Source organism: Nicotiana attenuata, unplaced genomic scaffold, assembly GCF_001879085.1.
Source record: "Nicotiana attenuata strain UT unplaced genomic scaffold, NIATTr2, whole genome shotgun sequence".
NCBI lineage: Eukaryota > Viridiplantae > Streptophyta > Magnoliopsida > Solanales > Solanaceae > Nicotiana > Nicotiana attenuata.
The window spans coordinates 87,578-108,717 of NW_017670322.1; the positions used below are offsets into that span (position 1 = coordinate 87,578).

The 21,140-nt window shown below is 42.9% G+C and overlaps 1 protein-coding gene and 1 pseudogene across 1 annotated transcript; both read left to right on the top strand.

Moving 5' to 3' along the window:
* Positions 1–10,118, top strand: part of LOC109237831 — a 16,263-nt pseudogene extending 6,145 nt beyond the window's left edge.
* A 140-nt stretch (positions 10,119–10,258) lies between these two features.
* Positions 10,259–11,091, top strand: LOC109237846 (uncharacterized N-acetyltransferase p20-like). Its single transcript, XM_019404234.1, has one exon. The coding sequence runs from the start codon at positions 10,348–10,350 to the stop codon at positions 10,867–10,869; it is 522 nt and encodes a 173-aa protein (XP_019259779.1). The 5' UTR covers positions 10,259–10,347; the 3' UTR covers positions 10,870–11,091.
* The last annotated feature ends 10,049 nt before the right edge of the window (positions 11,092–21,140 follow it).

Here is a 21,140-nt window from a genome sequence, read left to right on the forward strand (position 1 = left end):
CGCGATTTTCCAGTCAGCTCTGGTCTTTACTTCGTGCTAGCCCGAGCTCGAGTCCCGGGGTTCCATTGAGTCTTCGAAATCGAGTTCTCCGATTTCATTTAATTTGTTAGTTAAGAGTTTAAACACAAGAATCTTAATATCTTATAGGTTAGGAATTGTTCAAGCTTGTCTTCTTGGTGATAGTGAACAGCTGTAGCTAAACCTTAGTTCTCTGTGGGATTCGACTCCGGACTTGTAAACCGGATTTTATTTGCAGCGACCGCTTAGTCCTTTTTATAAGGCATAGTTGGGCGTGATCACTCAATCACCCATTTATTTGAAGAGGTGATAAGACATGTCTTATCTGGCCCGGCAAAAGCAGTAACTGAAGAAGATTCCTTAATTGATTTATGATTTTGAAGGAACTCAAGAAACTCATCCGAAACTAGGATTGTTGGACTAGAAGTTGTATCACTATTTCCTCCTTGCTTACTATTTATGGTCATCTTTCCAAAAATCCCCAAAGTATCAATATAAATGTCAGAAAAGCTAATAAACCTCAAAAGTTCTCCACCAGAATAACACTATCCAACGAAACAGCGAAGGAAAGACACCCAATGAAACAAAGAAACAGAACTCCAATAGAGCCAATCTAATGGGCAATAACCAACCAAAAGTCCGGCCAATAGTGTAACAATCAGTAACCAAGAATCACTAACCAACAGATTAATCTCAAAGCTATAAAAAAAAAGGCCAAAGTTCTGCACATAAAGTTGGTTCACTACTAAGGATCAGGCAATCACAGAAGGAAACAAAATTTGAACACAACAGAGAAAAGGTGACAAAACCTTGACACTATGAACCGAACTTGGGCAGAGATTTTCCCAGCCGAGGTTTCCCGAACAAACAAACACCATAAGCTGGACGAAAATGTAAAGTCGATGCCGAAGAGATGGTTAAACTTCAAATTCCAAACCCTTCAAAAGTATTCTGACCCTAACTGACAGTTCTGTATGGGTCAGAATTCGACCCCACGATAATTAACGAGGCTAATCCCGTTTTAAGTTAATTCATGATTAATTAGTGGCACGACCATTCAGAATTGACGATGTTCAGCCCGCATCTGGTTCGATCGACAAGGCCATGGCCTATCCGCCACCATAAAGGCGAGATCCCAACGTGGTCACGGCCACTTATTGCCAGCTCACGAAGCTCACAGCTATAAATACCAAGAGAGGGAGCCCTAGAAAGGGGGTTGCTTCTTCACCACTATTGAGAAGAGAGAGAGAGAAATGAAAAACATACCCATCCTATGGGAAGTGAAAACACCATTGTAAGGCTCTGAACCTCTTCATGGAGAGACAGACCAAACCAATATTATCAATAAAGGCTTTTAATGTTTCTCCCCCTTAATCCTGAGTATTAATTTTTGTTTCCTTCATTTGGTCCAACGGATTATTACGGTTTGCTATGATTTACCCGTGATTTATATATATTGTTTTATACTCATAAGATGTGTGACAACTTTTGAGCAAACAATTTGGCGCCGTCTGTGGGGATTTCATAGCAAAATCGCGTAGTTCTTCCATGGACCAAAAGGAAAGAAACGCCATAAAAAGAAGAAGCAGCCCCGCATAAACAAGCCAAAGCGGCATATCAGGCCGATGGAACTCGAAGATCTCGAATCGAGATCCAGTTCCTCTGGCTCTCATCTATCGGATGGTGCAAACAAGAAGAAGAAGCCATCCCCCCTCTCTTTTGGGGAGAATATTCGTAAGAGATCTCCTACATCCCTGATAAGGGCTCCAGCCGGAAACCGGCACGGAGGAATCTCGAATCGAGAATCGCCTCAAGACAGCCTATAAACCCTGGTTGGGAAGACAACGGATGAGCCGCTCAAGGTCTCGAATCCAAACCGAGCTTCAGCACTCAATACCCATAATATGGGACTCAGGCCATGAGCCTTCGTCATCAAGATCAACAAACTTCAACAACAGTTGAACTGGGACTCAGGCTACGTGCCTTTGCCAAAAAGTTCAACTACGGTTGAACCAGGACTCAGGCTACGTGCCTTCACCAAAAAAGTTCAACTACGGTTGAACCAAGACAGGCTATGCGCCTTTGCCAAAAAGTTCAACTACGGTTGAACCGGGACTCAGGCTACGTGCCTTCACCAAAAAAGTTCAACTACGGTTGAACCAAGACAGGCTATGCGCCTTCGCCAAAAAGTTCAACTACAGTTGAACCAAGACAGGCTACGTGCCTTCACCAACAAGTTCAACTACAGTTGAACCAAGACAGGCTATGCGCCTTCACCAACAAGTTCAACTACGGTTGAACCGGGACTAAGGCTACGTGCCTTCACCAAAAAGTTCAACTACGGTTGAACCAAGACAGGCTATGCGCCTTCACCAAAAAGTTCAACTACGGTTGAACCGGGACTCAGGCTATGCGCCTTCACCAAAAAAGTTCAACTACGGTTGAACCAAGACAGGCTACGCGCCTTCACCAACAAGTTCAACTACGGTTGAACCGGGACTCAGGCTACGTGCCTTCACCAAAAAGTTCAACTACGGTTGAACCAAGACAGGCTATGCGCCTTCGCCAAAAAGTTCAACTACAGTTTGAACCAAGACAGGCTATGCGCCTTCACCAACAAGTTCAACTACGGTTGAACCGGGACTCAGGCTACGTGCCTTCACCAAAAAGTTCAACTACTGTTGAACCAAGACAGGCTATGCGCCTTCGCCAAAAAAAGTTCAACTACAGTTGAACCAGGACTCAGGCTACGTGCCTTCACCAAAAAGTTCAACTACGTTGAACCGGGACTCAAGCTATGTGCCTTCGCCACCAAATTTAACAAAGTCCAACCACGGTTGAACCAAGACTCGGACTATGTGCCTTCACCATTAAATCCAACGAGCTCGACCTCGCTCGAACTGCAAAGATGGACGCCTTCGTCCTCAACTTTAGCAAAGTTCAACCACAGTTGAACCGAGACTCAGGCCAAACGCCTTCATCTGTGAAAGCAAAGCCCGACCTCCAACAAATCGGAGTGCAGGATAGGCACCCTCGCCATTCAAGTAAGTTCTCCCAACTCGAATTAAGATTCGGGCCACGTAAAGTTCGGCCCCGGTCAAACTACGAGGCCGCATTTTCTACCATCACGACCGGTAGTTCGACCGCGTCCGAACTGGGACTAAGGCTAAGCGCCGCTATCGCCAAATAACGGCTAACACTCGCCCGCACCGAGTTGAAAAAGCAAGGCCATCAACTATATTATGGATAAGGCCATCGCCGCCAACGGTCGACCTAGATTCGACTACGGTGAGTAAACGACCCGACGACGGTCGAAGTTGCCTTTATGGCTAAGGCAGTCGATTCTATCACGACTAAAGTCGTCGATTTAAATTCGACTAGGGCCGCCAACGTGAACGGTCAACAAAAAGCGCAACAAAAACTCTAAAGAACGAAAGAAAAACAGTGACACAAAACAAGCACAAAGCAGGCAATGGAAAAGAAAATTTGTATATTTATAAAGTCAATTGCGGGTCATCCCCGCTTACACCCGGCCAAGGCCGATCAATACAAGAAATAAAAAAAGACAAGAAACACCTAAACGCCAAACGGCGAACAAGACAAGAAAAAATGCATAAACATCTTTTTACTCGGTGCCGTCTGCACCACCGTCTGCACCAGCGTCAGCCTCTGGCGTCGCCGCGTCAAAACCACAGTCGGCACGTGCCTCACGAGCCTTCTGATGCGCCCCCTCGAAAGCAGCCTCGGTCACGACGCCAGCCTCCCAAAAACTCTTATTTACATCACGTTGGGCCTCGGCAAAGACCCAAAGTTCTCGAGCCTGGCTGGAAGAAGCGGCTTGATCCCGTAGCCGCTGATTCTCTTCTTCTAAGGCTGTGATCCGGTCCGCCATGACCTGGGCGTCCTGCTCAAAGACACCAATCCGCTCCTCGAGACTCGCTTCTCTAAAGGCCGCGCAGCATCCCTTTCCAATGCCCGTTGGGATTCGTGCACGCGGATAGCCTCCTCCAACGCCCCGGCCCTCGACGAAGCATCCCTCACTTGAAGCTTCAATGCCGCGACCTCACCCTCCAACGCGGTCACTTCCTCGCTCCATGCCGCAGCGGCCTCCGCCGCCTTGGCTTTGCCCCGGCGCTCGCACTCAGCTGCGACCCTCTTTACCGCCTCGAGCTCCTCATCCTTTAGGCGGAGCTGCTCCTCGAGAGCACTCGTCCTGCCAAGTATTTGCTGCATCTGAAGCTCCCGCCTCGCCAGCTCTTCGACCAAGGCCCGGCTGCGAGGATCATTCCTCAAGCACACGCGCAACTCTCGGCACTGATCTCGGTAGCGGCGATACTTCTCCAGCGCCCGCAAAAATATCCCCGAGCGGACCTTGGCTCGACGGATGCTCTCCACCTCCAACAGATAAGACTGCAAAGCAAAGGCAACGATTAGAATAAACTTAAGGCAAAGAAGAAGCGAACCGACATAATAGTACATACCCTCAAGCCCATCACGGCTACTTCATTCATCAGTCCAACATCAGTAACGCCCCTCAACAATGCATTCTCGGCCTCCGAGCATAGCAGCTCGAACTGCGGCACCAAGCTTTCCCCTTGGAGCAATATGTTCAATTCCGTGGGAACCTCGATGAAGCGAGATCGCCCCCCTGCGCACACCGCTGAATTGGTGGAACCTTCCTGGAACATACGGACGTCGTCGGGATCCAAGTCAGATTCAGACTCATCCTCACCCCCTACAGCATCCGCCGCAGCCGCCGAAGGAGCGCTTGCCTCCCCCACATTAGCAGCCGCTGAGGAACTACCTCCCGTCTTACCGACTGGAACCCCCGATTGAGTCGCCGAAGCGACGGTATCATTACGACCTGAGCCAACCAGGGCAACACCCAGTGTTTGTCCGCCCTCAAGGGCAGGCGCCGCAGCCGCACTCCTCTCCGCGTCCGCTGGGGGGGAGTCCAAATTAATTACCACAGGAGGAGCCGGCGCGAACGCGACCCTACGCCTTATCAACGGCCTCTCCTCCTCCCCATCTGATGACGATTCCGCTCTAGGGCGCACGACCCCCGACGGCCCCTCATCCCGAAGCGCGGCCCGTACCGGAGAAGGAACCGCTGAAGATTCAACTGATGCCGCCCTCGGTATTGAGCGCGACACAGGCGCCGCAGTAAGACGAGCGACTGCACCCGGCCGACGAAAAGCCAACTGAGGGGCCCTGACGCGGCGTGCCCTCCCTGATCACAGGAAAACAAAGTTGATGAATAAAGTTGAAACAAAGCGGAACAGAAGAAGAAATCAATTTCTTACCTGCCACGGGCCTACGGCCATGCCTCTCCCAGAAAGACGCCCATGTGCGTATCCCCACCGTATGGGGGAGTACGGCCTCGACCCACTCACGTATCCAAGACAATGGGGCCGGCGGCGACCTGTCGCTACAAAAAACGACACGAGTTAACGCTCATGATCACAAATCATAAAGAGGGGAAGAAAAGGGAATTCAACCACTAAAGAACTTACGCGCATGGTTCCAAGCCTCTGGGAACCCGGTAGCATCCGCCACCAGATGCTTGGTCCTGATGTAAAAGAAGTGCTCGAAAGGGCGAGGGTCGACCTCGTCATCCAATCTCATGACCAGGCCCCTCGACCCACGAGGGCACGCCTGAATCATGGTGCCACGGACTCTCTGGGGAGCGTAGAGACTCAGCACATGTTGCAGCGTGACCTCCCTACGGGCCAATTCCGCGTACTTGATGAACATTGCCAACAATTTGTAGAGGGAAGGAGTGAGCTGACCCGGGCACACCCCGTAATAACGGCAGAAATCCACCACCAGCATTGGGAGCGGGATCTTGAACCCCAACCTGAAAGGATAGGCGTAAAAAATGCAGTATCCCCTGCAGTCGGTGTGGACCCTCTCCTCGCTTCTAGCGAGAATGATGTCTGCATGGGTGGGAATGACCCCCTGTTCCCGTAATCGGGCCATCCCAATCTCCCCCATTAACGGGGCTTCATCCACCGGTTCCACTCCACCGTCGATAGTGAAATCAATCGCCGGACCTCCGGGCCGAGGAACTACCTCGTCAACCGACGGAACTTCTCCAGTCTCTATCTGTTCTGCACCTCCCATTGCCGGAGGTGGCCCTTCAACTACCGGAAAATCTATCGGAAGAGCATCGTGGGAAGAACTGCCTGCCATTGCTGATCTACTAAAGACAAAGGTTATCACAATCAAAGGAAAGAAAGGAGAAGATGAATTAGCGGAATGAAAAAGTTTCCTCAGAATCTCTCTCAGATGAACAATGAAGATATGGGAAATGAATGCCTCAACCCACCTTTATAGGCAACATAAATGGCTTTCGCGAAACCCAATAGCCATCATTAACTGCACGACCAACCGTAAAACGGTTCGGTTCTGCCGAAGCAAGCGTCATCATGACAAGCTCCGCAAAGCGGCTTCTCAGCCATCCGCCAACGTACCGCCGTCAGAATAATCGCTACGGCCTGCGAACGTTGAAAGAATGTGTCGTACGCCTTCAAAATTCTGGACGTGACCAAATACGTACCCGGCGCATACTCATTCCCTACGGCCATCTCTAATGTATGAAAGGCTACGGCCATCTCCAACGTGTAAACGGCTAAGGCCACCGTCGAGCACGTATCAAGCGTGCCCCCATTCCCCTCGGCCGCACAACATACGACTCGTCCGCCACGGCCGACGGGTATGCTTCCAAAACAAACATAAGGATCAGAGCACAATGCAGCTCGACCTCATTCGAAGTAAGTTAAAAGGTCAAGTGCCTTCCGCCAGGAGGAGAGTTCGACCTCGATCGAACGATGACTTGAGAGCCCAATAACAGGATACTAATACTCTACAAGGCTAAGGACCATCGCCAAAAAGAATTCGGCCTCGACCGAAGCAACAGTCAACATCCCCATCCGTGTTTCTCGAAATACAGCCAATGGAATCCACTCATCGAGCTCGGCCAAGGCCCGACCTCAATAACCGGAGGGCCTACTGTATGGGTCAGAATTCGACCCCACGATAATTAACGAGGCTAATCCCGTTTTAAGTTAATTCATGATTAATTAGTGGCACGACCATTCAGAATTGACAATGTTCAGCCCGCATCTGGTTCGATCGACAAGGCCATGGCCTATCCGCCACCATAAAGGCAAGATCCCAACGTGGTCACGGCCACTTATTGCCACCTCACGAAGCTCACAGCTATAAATACCAAGAGAGAGAGCCCTAGAAAGGGGGCTGCTTCTTCACCACTATTGAGAAGAGAGAGAGAGAGAAGAGAAAAACATACCCATCCTATGGGAAGTGAAAACACAATTGTAAGGCTCTGAACCTCTTCATGGAGAGGCAGACCAAACCAATATTATCAATAAAGGCTTTTAATGTTTCTCCCCCTTAATCCTGAGTATTAATTTTTGTTTCCTTCATTTGGTCCAACGGATTATTACGGTTTGCTATGATTTTCCCGTGATTTATATATATTGTTTTATACTCATAAGATGTGTGACAACTTTTGAGCAAACAAGTTCCGGTAAGTTCTCTATCTAACTCCGGTAAAGCCGGAGAACCCGCTCTGATACCATGTGAACGAAATAGAAAGAATAACTTGTGTTCTCATTCCAAGAGGTGAGCAATATAAATACATGTACATCAGATGCTAACTAAGGAAAGAAATAAAAGAGATTCCTATAAATCTGCTATTTATGTACACTACTAAGAAAGAGTCTACATTCATTCTATAATAAGTGTCTAGATTCATCCTATAATAAGTATCTAGATTATCCTATAATAAGTGTCTAGATTCATTCTATAACAGCAACAAAACTGCTGAAGTGAAAGATAACGAAGTTTTCAGGCTAAATGCTTCTAGTCGTCAATATGAAGATGTTAAGCATGATTTTCTTCGTTTTTGCTATTTTGAAAACTCCATTTTCAGATGTTCTCCACTCAAGGCATTGTTGTGTTATAGGGTCATTATCTCTACCTATATGAGTTCATCTCTACTTTTTGCAGAAGGGATTAAACCTGGCCATTTCTCCCATATTTTCTTGGATGAAGCCGGCCAAGCATCAGAACCAGAAACTATGATCCCTATGGCTAATCTTTGTCGTCAGGACACAGTAGTCGTACTTGCAGGAGATCCTAAGCAATTAGGTCCAGTTGTATACTCTGAAGATGCAATGAAATTTGGGTTAGGAATATCGTATTTGGAGAGATTAATGACATGCGAACACTACAGCAACGGGGATATAAAAATTTCATCACGAAGCTTGTTAATAATTATCGATGTCACCCCACTATTCTGGACCTCCCCTCCAGGCTCTTTTATAGTGGAGAACTGATTGCATCTAAAGAGGATACGTCGTCTCAGAAGTATTTGCTACAACTTCTTCCCTGTAAAGATTTTCGGATACTCTTTGTTGGCATTCAAGGATGTGAAGAAAGAGAAGGAAATAACCCGTCCTGGTTTAACAGAATAGAGGTAAGCAAGGTAGTTGATCTTATTAAAAAGCTCAGAGCAAGTGCAGATGTTAAAGAAACTGATATAGGCATTATAGCACCTTATCGACAGCAAGTACTGAAGATATCTAAGGTCCTAGAGATATTTGATGTTAAAGTTGGAAGTGTTGAGCAGTTTCAGGGACAAGAAAGAGATGTTATTATTGTGTCTACTGTTCGATCCACAGTCAAGCACAATGAGTTTGACAGAACTTACTCCATTGGTTTCCTCAGTAATCCCAGGAGGTTCAATGTTGCAATTACAAGGGCCAAATCATTGCTCATTATTGTTGGCAATCCACACATAATCTGTAAGGTATGTTCTTCTTTAGCATCCCAACCTAAAAAGAAAAATGAATTAATAAGAAAAAGAAGAGAATAGCTGCTTCAATTTCTCCCGCAGCTTTGTATTTTTTTGATAATAACACTCCAGTGTCTTCATTATGTAGCTTGATTTGGTCTGTATAACTTCATTATGTAGCTTGATTTGTTAATACCATGACTTCCTATACATAGTATAATACCAAATAGGGTGTATAACTAATGCATAGGTTTAAAAAGAGTACCAAACAAGATATTATTAATACACAAAGCTAATGCCTGCATTATTTTATCTAATGCATCCTACTAAACGACTCCTTAGGGATGTTGCAATGATATCTCTGCTTATGATTTGATCCAACATCTAAAAGACAAAGCTAAGTAAAGCTGCAGAAAAAGCGGTGGTTGTTGGTGATTAAAAACACAAGAGTGGAGGGTGAATTGGCTGCTCGTTACTAGTATGTTCAAAACTTTAAGAAGAGGGTCACGGGACCCGTTAACTTCGGCAAATTTTTTATATTTAAGTTTGTATATGTTAAAAATGCTCATTTATTTTGCTTGGAACCCTTAACATCAAAAGTTCCATGGGGTTAGTTTGCTTTATGTGCCCCGGCACCTTCAAATCCTTGGTCCGCCTATGCTTTCAGTCATGGGCGGATCTACTAAGGCCCCAGGCGGTGGTACGCTTGAAACTCTGTGTATATATATAAGAAATCGCATATATATATATTTAAAGCGCCACCCATAATAGCATATGATATAAAAGTGCTAGTGGAAAAGGGTTGGAGATTCCACCTTGCTTGTAAAGGATTGAACCTAGTAGCAATAGCTTTGGGTTACATCACGTTAAGCTTTCTATCATTCCTTATATTCCATTCTCTTTTTTCTACTTCTGTAATTATTATTAACTACCTTACTTTATTTATTAACTTTTGACTTTCTTTTTGTGTCTGTTACTAGTTAAGTAGTTGCTTTTTTCACACAAAGTTAAGCTAACATTTTCTTTTGCAAATTTTCGCTCTATCATAACTGTATTACCATATATTTCGGTTTAATCGATTTATATAACATACCAAAAAGACAAGTAACCCGAACCGAAGTTACTCAAACCTACAAAATATTTACTCTATCTCAATGTATAAATAGCGACACATGGATACGCCTCTCCTTGGAAAGGGTTACACTAGATGAATATAATCTCGTTTTCCTCACACGTAAAATATCACCAATGTGATTTATTTATTTTCGATCACCACGAAGGAATAAGACATATTGGAGCTTTGTAAGGGACTTTTGAGATAGGAATGAAATTATGTCCAATTTTGCATACCACATGCTGCCAAGAAAGTAGCCCTTATTTTGATTTGTCTTATCCTCTGTCACAAGATGTCCACAGGTTTTTAAATAACAACTTTTTAGCTATATATAGCAAGTAGTACCAAGTCTATCAGATGGAAGCTTAGTAGAAATTAGCAGCAGCTACATTCTTATATGGAATCAACAAGAATCACTCTCCGTCCATATAGATCAACTGATGTTGATGATCTACTATTATGGGGAGGTGATGATCGAGTAACCAAGTCAATCCATTTCAATACTTTGACTTCCAAAGAAGATGCATTGACCTTCATAGAAAAATCATCCATTCCATGGCGTCGATCCATATGCATCGATGACCGTTCGATTGGAATCGTGGTGGCGCGCCCCGGATCGGATGATGACAGGTGTCGAGCCGAGATAGGATATGCTTTGGCAGTTGACTACTGGGGACAAGGGATCACTCCTAAGGCTGTGAAAATGGCAATCCCTCTGATTTTCAATGACTTTCCTGAAATAGTAAGGTTACAAGCATTATCTGATGCTAATAATAGAGCATCCCATAGGGTGTTGGAGAAGGCTGGATTTGTTAAGGAGGGCATGTTTAGAAAATATTTTTACTTTAAAGGGGAAATTAAGGATGTTGTACTTTACAGTTTACTTTCCACTGATTCTGTACCTTCATTAGATCCATAAAATTTCAAGATCTGTGATTTCAACATCATTTTCCTGAACCCCTTTCTGTTGTTTCTTCATGAACAAGTCTGTTGTACTTTTTTTTTTTTTTTAACAAGACTTTGAATAGTATAATAGTGACAATGAGGTGCCAATGAAAAAGATAATATGAAAATTAAATGGAAAGACTACTATCCAAAGTTATCTGTGATTATCTTGAAATGCAATTATTTTGTTGATGTGGTATAGGCAGTACCCATTAACTTTGACCATATTAATAAATTTATATAGGCAACTGTACAAATATTTAGATAAATATTCTATCCTATTACATGCCAGTATGCCACAGTGATGCCTTCTAAGGAATTACGATTGCCAATTCAGGCTAACATCCTACAAGCAGTGGCGGATGCACATAGGCAACTGTACAAATTTATATAGGCAGTAGTACCCATTAACTTTGACCATATTAATAAATTTATGTAGGCAACTGTACAAATATTTAGATAAATATTGAGCGAGCACCCACAAGTAAATTCATTTTTCCTCTTTTTTTGAAGTTTTTATCGGCGAGCACCCATAACAAAATCCTGGATCCGCCACTGCCTACAAGCATTGTGTACAACGAGCTTTAAAGAAGAGGCTCCATCTTTGTCCGCCAACATCTTGGTCTCAACAAGAGGAGGTGGAAATGCCAAATAGACTGGTTGATTCATGTTGGACTGATTGATTACTTCCCTAGCCAAAAGGTGGGCTACTTCATTTCCTTCCCTAAAGTTATGCATATATAATCCTCGACTTTCCCATCCTGGACAGTAACAATCCGCAGTCATAAATTAAGGCATCTTAAGTAGGATATCCATGCTTCAGGTATTTTATCACCTCAGTTGAGTGAATTTCCACATTCATAGCCACTTGGAGACGTTGTCTGAGACCTTTACAATTCCTTACCCGACCTCCCACATAGAGGCATATTTAGGATTTCAAGAGAATGGTTGCACCACTACATTTAAGATGGAAGTTTAGCCGTATTATATAAAATTTTACGATGACAACAAGTTGACGAGCAAACTATAATTAATTAATACTACTATTCTCGCAAAACATCATTTGTTTTATAATTCCCTTCGACGAGTATTCATACTTTAAAAACAATCGGTAGTAGCATCATTAAGTACCTTACGCTCTGTATAGCAAACTAAAGTGATGCGAATATTTAACTTTGGACCTCTAGTTTAGACTTTCTAAATAAAAGAAAAAGAATGAAAAAAGAAAAGAAAAGAAATAAGGTCTAGAGATAATGCTCCTAAAGAAAAAAAGAGTAAATTGAAAGGGTAAGAGGGCTAACTGGTGAGCAGTAGTGCACTCAATCACCACTGCATCAAAGTGCTATCTGAGTATGGGTTACACATTAAAAAATTAAGTAGAAAATCAACAAAGTAGTAGTGCTGTACATAGTTTAGGGAGGGTAGCTTGTATACCATTCTACAGGTGGTTTATGGCGTCGAATATGTACAAGAATTTTTTTGGTGGGATTACTTTCTCTATAATAGCCTGTTTGGCCAAGCTTCTTTTGAGGCAGAAATACTTTTTTTTGGTCAAAAGTGCTTTTTTTCTAAAATTAAGGTATTTGGCCAAACTTTTGAAAGGAAAAAAAGTGCTTTTGAGGAGAAGCAGAAGCAGTTTTGGAGAAGCAGAAAAAAGTAGCTTCTTTCCAAAAGCACTTTTGAGAAAAATACACTTAAAAGCAGTTTTTTAAAGCTTGGCCAAACACTAATTGCTGCTCAAAAGTACCTTTGAAATCCATTTGCCAAACACAAACTGCTTCTCACCAAAAGTAGTTTTGAGAAAAACATTTTTGAGAAAAAGCACTTCAAAATAAGCTGATTTTTGCAGCTTGGCCAAACGGGCTATAAGTCTGTTTACCCTAAAATTTGGATAACAATTAAACTTATAATATAGTTTTAACCAATTGATAAACGTAAAGATAAGTGATGAAAATTGATTAATATAAAGCAAACCAGCGTTTGGATAGAGTCCTCGAGCTTGAATACCCTCGAGCTAGTTATGCAAGAACAGTTAAAATGCTACAAGCTAATAAATAAGAGAATGTGAATTAAAGAGAGAATATTGTATTGCTTTAATCGGAGTGAATGTAAGGTGTCTACAAAATGATTAGGACCCCCTTTATATAGTAGATGAATTCTATTTAACATACAATTCTAACTATGGAAGTAAATCCCATGATTAACTAGATAACCGCCCTTGGTTTGATCTGTTCCGAGATCTACGCCATGATCTTCGGCCAGTCACGAATATCTTGCCTTTGCGTTACTACGCTTTGCTCGAAGTTTGTCACATTTGGTCATGGTCGTTGTTGGCCTCGATCTCGGCAGGCACCTCGATCCTCGGACTCGATGCCTCGTCTTCGTGCTCTAGTCTGATTCATTACGAGGCTACCCCTCGATGCAGTTCCCTTGTCTAGATCAAATAGCATAATTGGGTGGGCCCGGTTTTAGCCGTATACAAAGTCAAAAGCTTATATTCCACATCATGATCATGATTTTACGGCCAAGTCCTAACTCACAAGCTCAACGGTTTGACTCAAAGTTATTTTTACAAAACTTACATATGTTAGAACCGAAAAAAGTCAGGTGTCATGCGGAGCTAGCAAAGCAAACCTTGAACAACGATAAATCATACAACAGAGAAATATACCAAAAGAGACACAAACAGTTAACGTGGTTCGGTCAACTGACCTACATCCACGGCGGAGATGAGCAATCCACTATAATAAAAGAGAGTACAAAATATCGAGAGAACAACCTCACGAAGAGGCAAACACAAGTGACACACTAACACTTGTCCCGTAAAGTTCTCCCCCTAAACACGACTCTCAAACCCCATATGGCTACATTGTGGATGCTACTGAATGTGAAGGAAAGGTCCTCAATTTATAGAAGTCCAAACCTTTTTGATGGGTTTTTAATGTCTTGGCCTTATGCGTCTTATGTTTTGATAATTTAACAAACTTGTCGTGAAGAACCAGATAGAGAACCTGGCAACCTGGCCCACAGGGTATACACTTCATGTGACTTTGTTGAAGTATGAAACAAGCACAAGTCAGTGACTGTACGCAATCAATATAAAGAGAAACACAATAGGGCCATGTTCCCTTAGGGTTCTCTGACAGAAGTACAAGTCAAATACACAGCTGGAACGTAGCAGAAGAAAGTGACCATCTAGCAGCTGTACAGAAGAGGAACACAACTAGGACCTGGTCTGTTGGTGTGTCCTGATAAGAAGTACAAAGTCCACTATTCAGCTGGAACGCAACTGCCCAGAAGTGGCTGTGCAGACTGTACAGCAGTCACTTCTCATTGGAAGAAGCGTACACCAAGAGTTGACATCGCTATCCTTTGTGCTATCTTTGTGATAAAACAACCTGGTGCAAGACACACCATTCTTTGTGCATTCAGTGATATTCTCTCAAGTATAACAACGTTCATCCTGCATTGAAGTTACTGGTGTGTCAAGAACAAGAAGACAACTCCACTAAGGATCAGTTTCTTAATGAGTTTATGTACATCCGTAGTTGAGTTGTAATCTTGTTGTTTGCTCTTCATTGTATTTCCTAGTTTGCTTTCTTAGAAGCGTTGTCTTAGGAACAAACCAAAATTCATAAACTTCTGAGTTTATGTTGTGATTAGGGATAGTCATAAGTTTAAAGCCTTTGTAACTAGGATAGTTATAGAGTGACTTGTGGTGGTTGCATCACAAGTTAGTTTGAAGTCTTTGCAATAGGGTTTTTGCAAAGTGGCTTGTGGTGGTTGCATCACAAGTTAGTTTGAAGTCTTTGCAATAGGGTTTTTGCAAAGTAGCTTGTAATAGGCAGATTGCAAGTTAGTGGAGTTAAAAGCCTACAAGAGTAGGTCGTGGTTTTTTGATCCCCTTGTGTGGGATTTTTCCACGTAGAAAATCTCTTGCCTTCTTTACTTTCAGTCTTTACTGCATTCTAGGCATCATCTCATAGAGGACCAGGTACTCTATAGTTTGGTGAACCCATATAAGCTTACAATTGGTATCAGAGCGGGTTTCTCCTATCAGGATAACACCTAGGAAGGATCCTCAATGGCTACTCCACCAAACTTTGAAGAAGGACAATCAACCTATAGACCTCCCAGATTCAATGGTCAATACTATGGCTGGTGGAAGACTCGCATGCATGATTTTATGATGGCAGAAGATTCAGAACTGTGGGACATTATTTGTGATGGTCCACATGTTCCCATGAAGAAGATTGAAGAAACAGGACAAATGGTGCCGAAAGGCAGAGAAGAGTACAACGACATTGACAGAAAAGCTATAGAAAAGAACTATCGTGCCAAGAAAATCTTGATGTGTGGCATAGGACATGATGAGTAAAATAGAGTCTCAGCTTGTGACATTGCCAAAGAAATATGGAGGCGTTGCAAACCGCTCACGAAGGAACCACTCAGGTCAAACAATCCAAGATTGACATGCTCACCACAGAATATGAGCTCTTTAGGATGAAGGATGATGAATCTATACAAGATATGCACACTAGATTCACCTCCATCATAAATGAGCTTCATTCACTTGGAGATGTCATTCCCAGAAACAAGCTTGTAAGGAAAATCCTCAGTGTCCTACCTGGGTCTTGGGAAAGTAAAGTAAATGCCATCACTGAAGCTAAAGATCTATAGACTCTGACCATGGATGAGTTGATTGGTAATCTGAAGACATATGAGATGAAAAGAAAGAAAGACAGTGAAAGAAGAGAGCCCAAGAAGGAAAATAACCCGGTGCTTAAGGCTGAAAGCAGTGATTCAAGTGATGAAGATAGTGACATGTCCTATCTCACTAAGAGATTTCAAAAGATGGTTCAAAGAAATGGTGGTATACCAAAGTGGGGCAGTTCAAGTAAAACAAGGAACAACGATCCCCGTCAAAGATGTGGAAAGTCAGGGCATTTCATCAAAGACTGCCTACTCGCAAAACAGGAGCAATACAAGCAAAATCCTGACAAAGCAGGAAAAAGGAACCTGGTTCCAGATAAAAGATTCAATCGAAAGGGTGCTGCAGACAATATTGTTAAGCAGGCTCTTGCTGCTTGGGAAGACTCCTCGAGTGAATCCGAAAGGGAATCAGATGCAGAAAACAGTTCCATGATGGCAGTGGAAACTGAAGCAACAAAGTACAACTCATTGTTCGCACTGATGGCTCAGTCAGATGATGATGATGATGAAGACGAAGACGATGAGGTAAACCTCCGGGATGTTCAGAGAAATCTGAAATCCTATTCTTCTAAGAAGCTAAGGTCTTTATCTAATGTCCTAATTGATGCCTATTATAGCCTTATAAATGATAAGGAGATCCTGACCATAGAACTAGGAGAGGCAGAGCAATCTAGAGATGATCTAGTGGTATGTGTAGTGGACTGAGATAAGAGTATAGCTAATCTTGAAAAAGAAAAGGAGGCCTTGAATGAAAGAATAACTAGTGTGGAAAATGAGAGAGACGACCAGATTGTAGTAGTTGTTGATCTAAAAAAAACAATAGAAGGTCTTAACAATGAGGAACACACCTTAGAAGAAAAAATTGCAAATACTGAACAAGAGGGAGATGACCTTTTAGTGATATGCACCGATCTAGAGGAAACCATTGAAAGACTCAATAGAGAACATAGGAATGTGATGCTTGGGAAAGGGAAGGGAGTATCTAGTGAGACACACATCAATCTTGAAAAGGAATTGAATGCTGTAAAAACCAGTCTATGTAGTGAACTCGAGAAGAATCAGCAACTTCAAGCTGAATTGGAGAAAGTGAGAATGGATCTTGAGAAGTCTCTAAAGTGGACCTGGTCCTCAGATGCTGTCACTGCCATGTATCTCAACAACAGTGGAAACAGGAAGGGCATCGGGTTTCAAAGGGAGAAAACTCATTACAACCCTCACGGCAAGTATGTCACTATCCCTGATAACTGGCTATGTACCCGCTGTGGGAACAATGGGCACATTAAAGAAAATTGCCAGGCCAGGGTTCAGTCTGTTCAGAAAAACAAAGTGTTTACTGATAAAGTGACTACCAACAAGGGACCAGGTACCACTCGCAAGAAACGGATATTGCCTGCATGGACTAGGAAAGCCCTTATTCATCCTTTCTCTCATAACAAGAGACCCAAACTAGTTTGGGTTCCTAAATCTAACCCATGATTTGCATGCGCAGGGAACGGTGAGAGGAAGTAGACTACAATGAACCATGGACTTGGATGCCTAAATCATGTTACTGAAGGCATCTTGGAATTCTTCTCACTGAAAGCCCTGCAGGAAGGGAATGTATCCTAAAAAAAAAGTAGAGGGTACATTCTCGGTGAATGTAAAGTTGGAAAGGTTCTTTTGGCACTTAAGTGGGAATGTGTACTATGTGAATGGAATGAAAGACTGGTATATGCAAGCTTCTCACCTCCGAATAAATTAACTCAGCAGAACCTGATCTATAGTCTAAAAAAAAAGGTGTCACCTGGACATGAGTTCACAAAACAAAGGAGGAGACTCTCGAGATTTAATGGTTCTTGCCAAACGGATTCAAGCATAAACAAAAAGAGAAGGGGGAAGAAGGGATCACGCACAATTTCTCAACACCAAGGACTCCACAGCAAAATGGTATTGCTGAAAGAAGGAACGGGACTGGAAAATGCTGCATAGACAATGCTCATCAACTACGAAATCGCCAAGAAATTCCAGGCAAAAGCAGTAAATACTGCTTTCTACTTGGAGAGCAGGTGTCTGATCAGGTCCCTCCTGAATCAAAACCCACCATGAGCTGCCAAATGGAAGAAAATGCCATGTTGTTGACAACAGGAAGGATCATCTTGGGAAGCTCAATGCAAAAAGATGAGTGAATGAATCGTTCTGGGGTACAATCCACAAAACAAGGCCTCAAAGTCGCCAACAAAGGGCACACTGAATGGTAGGAGGTGCTCATGGGGTATTCAACAAGACACCTTCTCTTGCCAAGAAAGAATCGGTGGTGATCAATATGATGAACCAATTCTGGTGTCTGGGAAATATCTGAGGCTTCAAATAGGGAGGATGATAAAATGAGTAAGATGAAGGAGACTGGCTAAAGACAATGCAACATCATCCTCCACGTCTCACAAAGAACCTGGTACGTAACCTACTACCACTGAAGCTGAAGGAAGAGTAGAGATGCAGCTTATGGCACTCCACAAGCAACAGAACACAAAGTGTGGGAAATCAAATTAACCTCCAAATCTCCCTCATCAATCAAACTTCTGTTCAAATTGGAAAACCAAAGGCTCCTGCGTGACAAGTCAATCACCTTCTTTTATTCTAGAGTTAGATAAGTGTGCAATCTTTTAAAAAAAAAGGGAATTTTTTTTCTTTAGCCCCTTCTGTATCTCCACTCCAGAATAAAATTCAAAGTGTATGTCCGTAGGAATCCTACCTGAAGGCTGCCCACAAAAGTTTGAAATACCTTAAAGGAACTCAGGACCTGGTCCTGTGTTACCCCTCAGATGAAAGTGCTTTTAATCCTGTTGGCTATGATGATGGTAACTCTGCAGTTTTTTTTTTGGGGGAAAGAAAAGCAATTCTGGAACGGTTCACTTGTCATGATTCATGCCTCATCTTTTGGGAGACAAGGAAGCAAACTCAATGGCCTCATCAACAACTGAAGAAGAATTTCAAAAAAAAAAACAGGAGGATCAAGCACATTGAAAGGTGAGATCATCTTCTGAGAGACAATATGAAGAAGGGTTTGATCTGTGGAAATTATTGCAGAATAGAAGACCAAATTCCAGATATCTGCATCAAAGCCTTGAGTAGAGAATATTCTAGATCAATCAAGGTGAAAATGGTGTCACAAACGTCTAATGAAGAACCTGATCCTCCATCAGGCGGATATGTAAGACACCGTCAGGTAAAGGTAGCTAAAGTGTTTTCTGACCAAGCCTAACTCACATCAATACCGTTGTAGGTATACACGCATGACGATCATAGAAGCAAAAGGTACAGTTATGAACTGCGAAGAGAGTAGCTTCTATAACCATTTCAAAAAAAATGATAATCTGGCATCAGGCACCTGTACCTCAGGTTAGTAGTAATATGCTTATTCTGCATGCCCTCTCAAAAACAATTTTTTTTGTGTTTAACAAAATTAACTCAACTGCCACATCATCCGACTTTTCAAAGTCTGCGTGTCATGTCTTGTCTTTCAAATCCTTTCATCCCCTCTGCACGGTAACACTTTCCAACAAAGCTACCGCCATTTTTAGAACTATTCAGAACCTGTTTCGCTCTCCACTCATCATTAGCCCTTCTTCCAATAAAACTTTCTTTTTCTCTCACAGCAAGTCATAAACCTTCATCTACTTTGTACAGCTGGGATCTTCTCTTCATCTCTTTCTCTCTACTCGTCTACCAAGTACTCATCTAATGGAGATCGAACAATCGTCTCATTCCCCCACCATTGACACAGCTCCCACTTCTTTATCATCCTCGAAATCATCCCCAGAGCGTTACTATTTCACGCCTTCTACCACCCTAACCACTCTTGGCTCCTCCTCCATTCCTACAGTTTTTCCTTTTCTGATAAACCCTGTTTACCATCATTTTGAGAATCCTATGTCTGGTCACTCCTATGATCTTATAAAAGAACACTCAGGAGGTTTTACTCCTCAAGTGTCAGAAGCCCCTGAGGATGATCCTGATTAGTATCTTCTGATGAGCCTGATTCTCTTCCATGTAAACTCGCTCCTGCACCTCCTGATCATTCCAAGCTTGTAGAGTCTTCCTCCAAATTACCCACTCTCAGGTCTCAGCAGCAAGAGAGTTTTGAATCCATATTGCAGAAAAGTAAGAGGAGTGTCAAGTCAAGGAAAAAGAGGAAAATGAATCCAAAGGATTTTGCCACTAATAAGAGTGTGTCTGTAAACCAGTTAGACAAAGAAGCTCCCAGGGAACCTGGTTCCTTAGTACAACACTCTATGAAAGTTCAAAAGTCTAGGGAGAAGGCATCCGATGAAACTATTGAGGAACAGAAAGGGTCATCCGTGAAGTACATCGGCAAATCTAAAAGAAGTCAAGTAGAGAAAGCCATGTCTGAAGATGATACTGAGGGGTTAGCAAGCTGGAAAGGAAAATCTGTTGAAGGATCTAGAAAATNTGTGGCTGCTGTTTTACTTTTGCTTACTTGTTTTTGTGATGGCATGTTGAACTTAACCATTACTGCTCCTGACTTGCTCAGTCCATGGTAAACATTAATAAAACAGCTCCCCTTCATTGCATGTACAATACTATGTTCCTGTGGCTTCTCTTTTCTGTCATGTTGTGTGCATATATGTGGCATGAGCAAGCTGTGTTAGACTTCTTTATGCTTATTACCTGCTTGTGCTCTTCGTTTTGCTAATCACCTGTTCTTTTTAATGATTCCAAAAGGGGGAAAAGAAGTGTGTAGGTGAAAGGTGAGGGGTAATATGCTTTGTGTGTGTAAGTGAGGGAGAATCAAGTCTGAGGTTAAAGGGGAACTACCAACACAAAGGAGGGAAAGGAGGGAGATCTGAGATTAAGGGGGAACTTAGTGTAGTTCTGGCATCTCATCTGGTTATTTCTGCTCTAAACAAATACTGTCCATGTCTAAGTTTGTCATCATCAAAAAAGGGGAAATTGATGAGTTTTTAATGTCTTCGCCTTATGCATCTTATGTTTTGATGATTTCACAAACTTGTCGTGAAGAACCAGATAGAGAACCTAGCAACCTGGCCCACAGGGTATACACTTCATGTGACTTTGTTGAAGTATGAAACAAGCACAAGTCAGTGACTGTACACAATCAATATAAAGAGAAACACAACATGGACCTGTTCCCTTAGGGTTCTCTGACAGAAGTACAAGTCAAATACACAGTTGGAACGTAGCAGAAGAAAGTGACCATCTAGCAGCTGTCACAGAAGAGGAACACAACTAGGACCTGGTCTGTAGGCATGTCTTGACAAAAAGTACAAAGTCCACTATCTAGCTGGAACGCAACTGCCCAGAAGTGGCTGTGCAGACTGTACAGCAGTCACTTCTCATTGGGAAGAAGCGTACACCAAGAGTTGACATCACTATCCTTTGTGCTATCTTTGTGATAAAACAACCTGGTGCAAGATACACCATTCTTTGTGCATTCAGTGATATTCTCTCAAGCATAACAACCTTCATCCTGCATTGAAGTCACTGGTGTGTCAATAACAAGAAGACAACTCC

What these genes read in the sequence shown, in the direction of transcription:
- LOC109237846 (XM_019404234.1), top strand. Translation starts at nt 10,348, where the DNA reads ATGGAATCAACAAGAATCACTCTCCGTCCATATAGATCAACTGATGTT.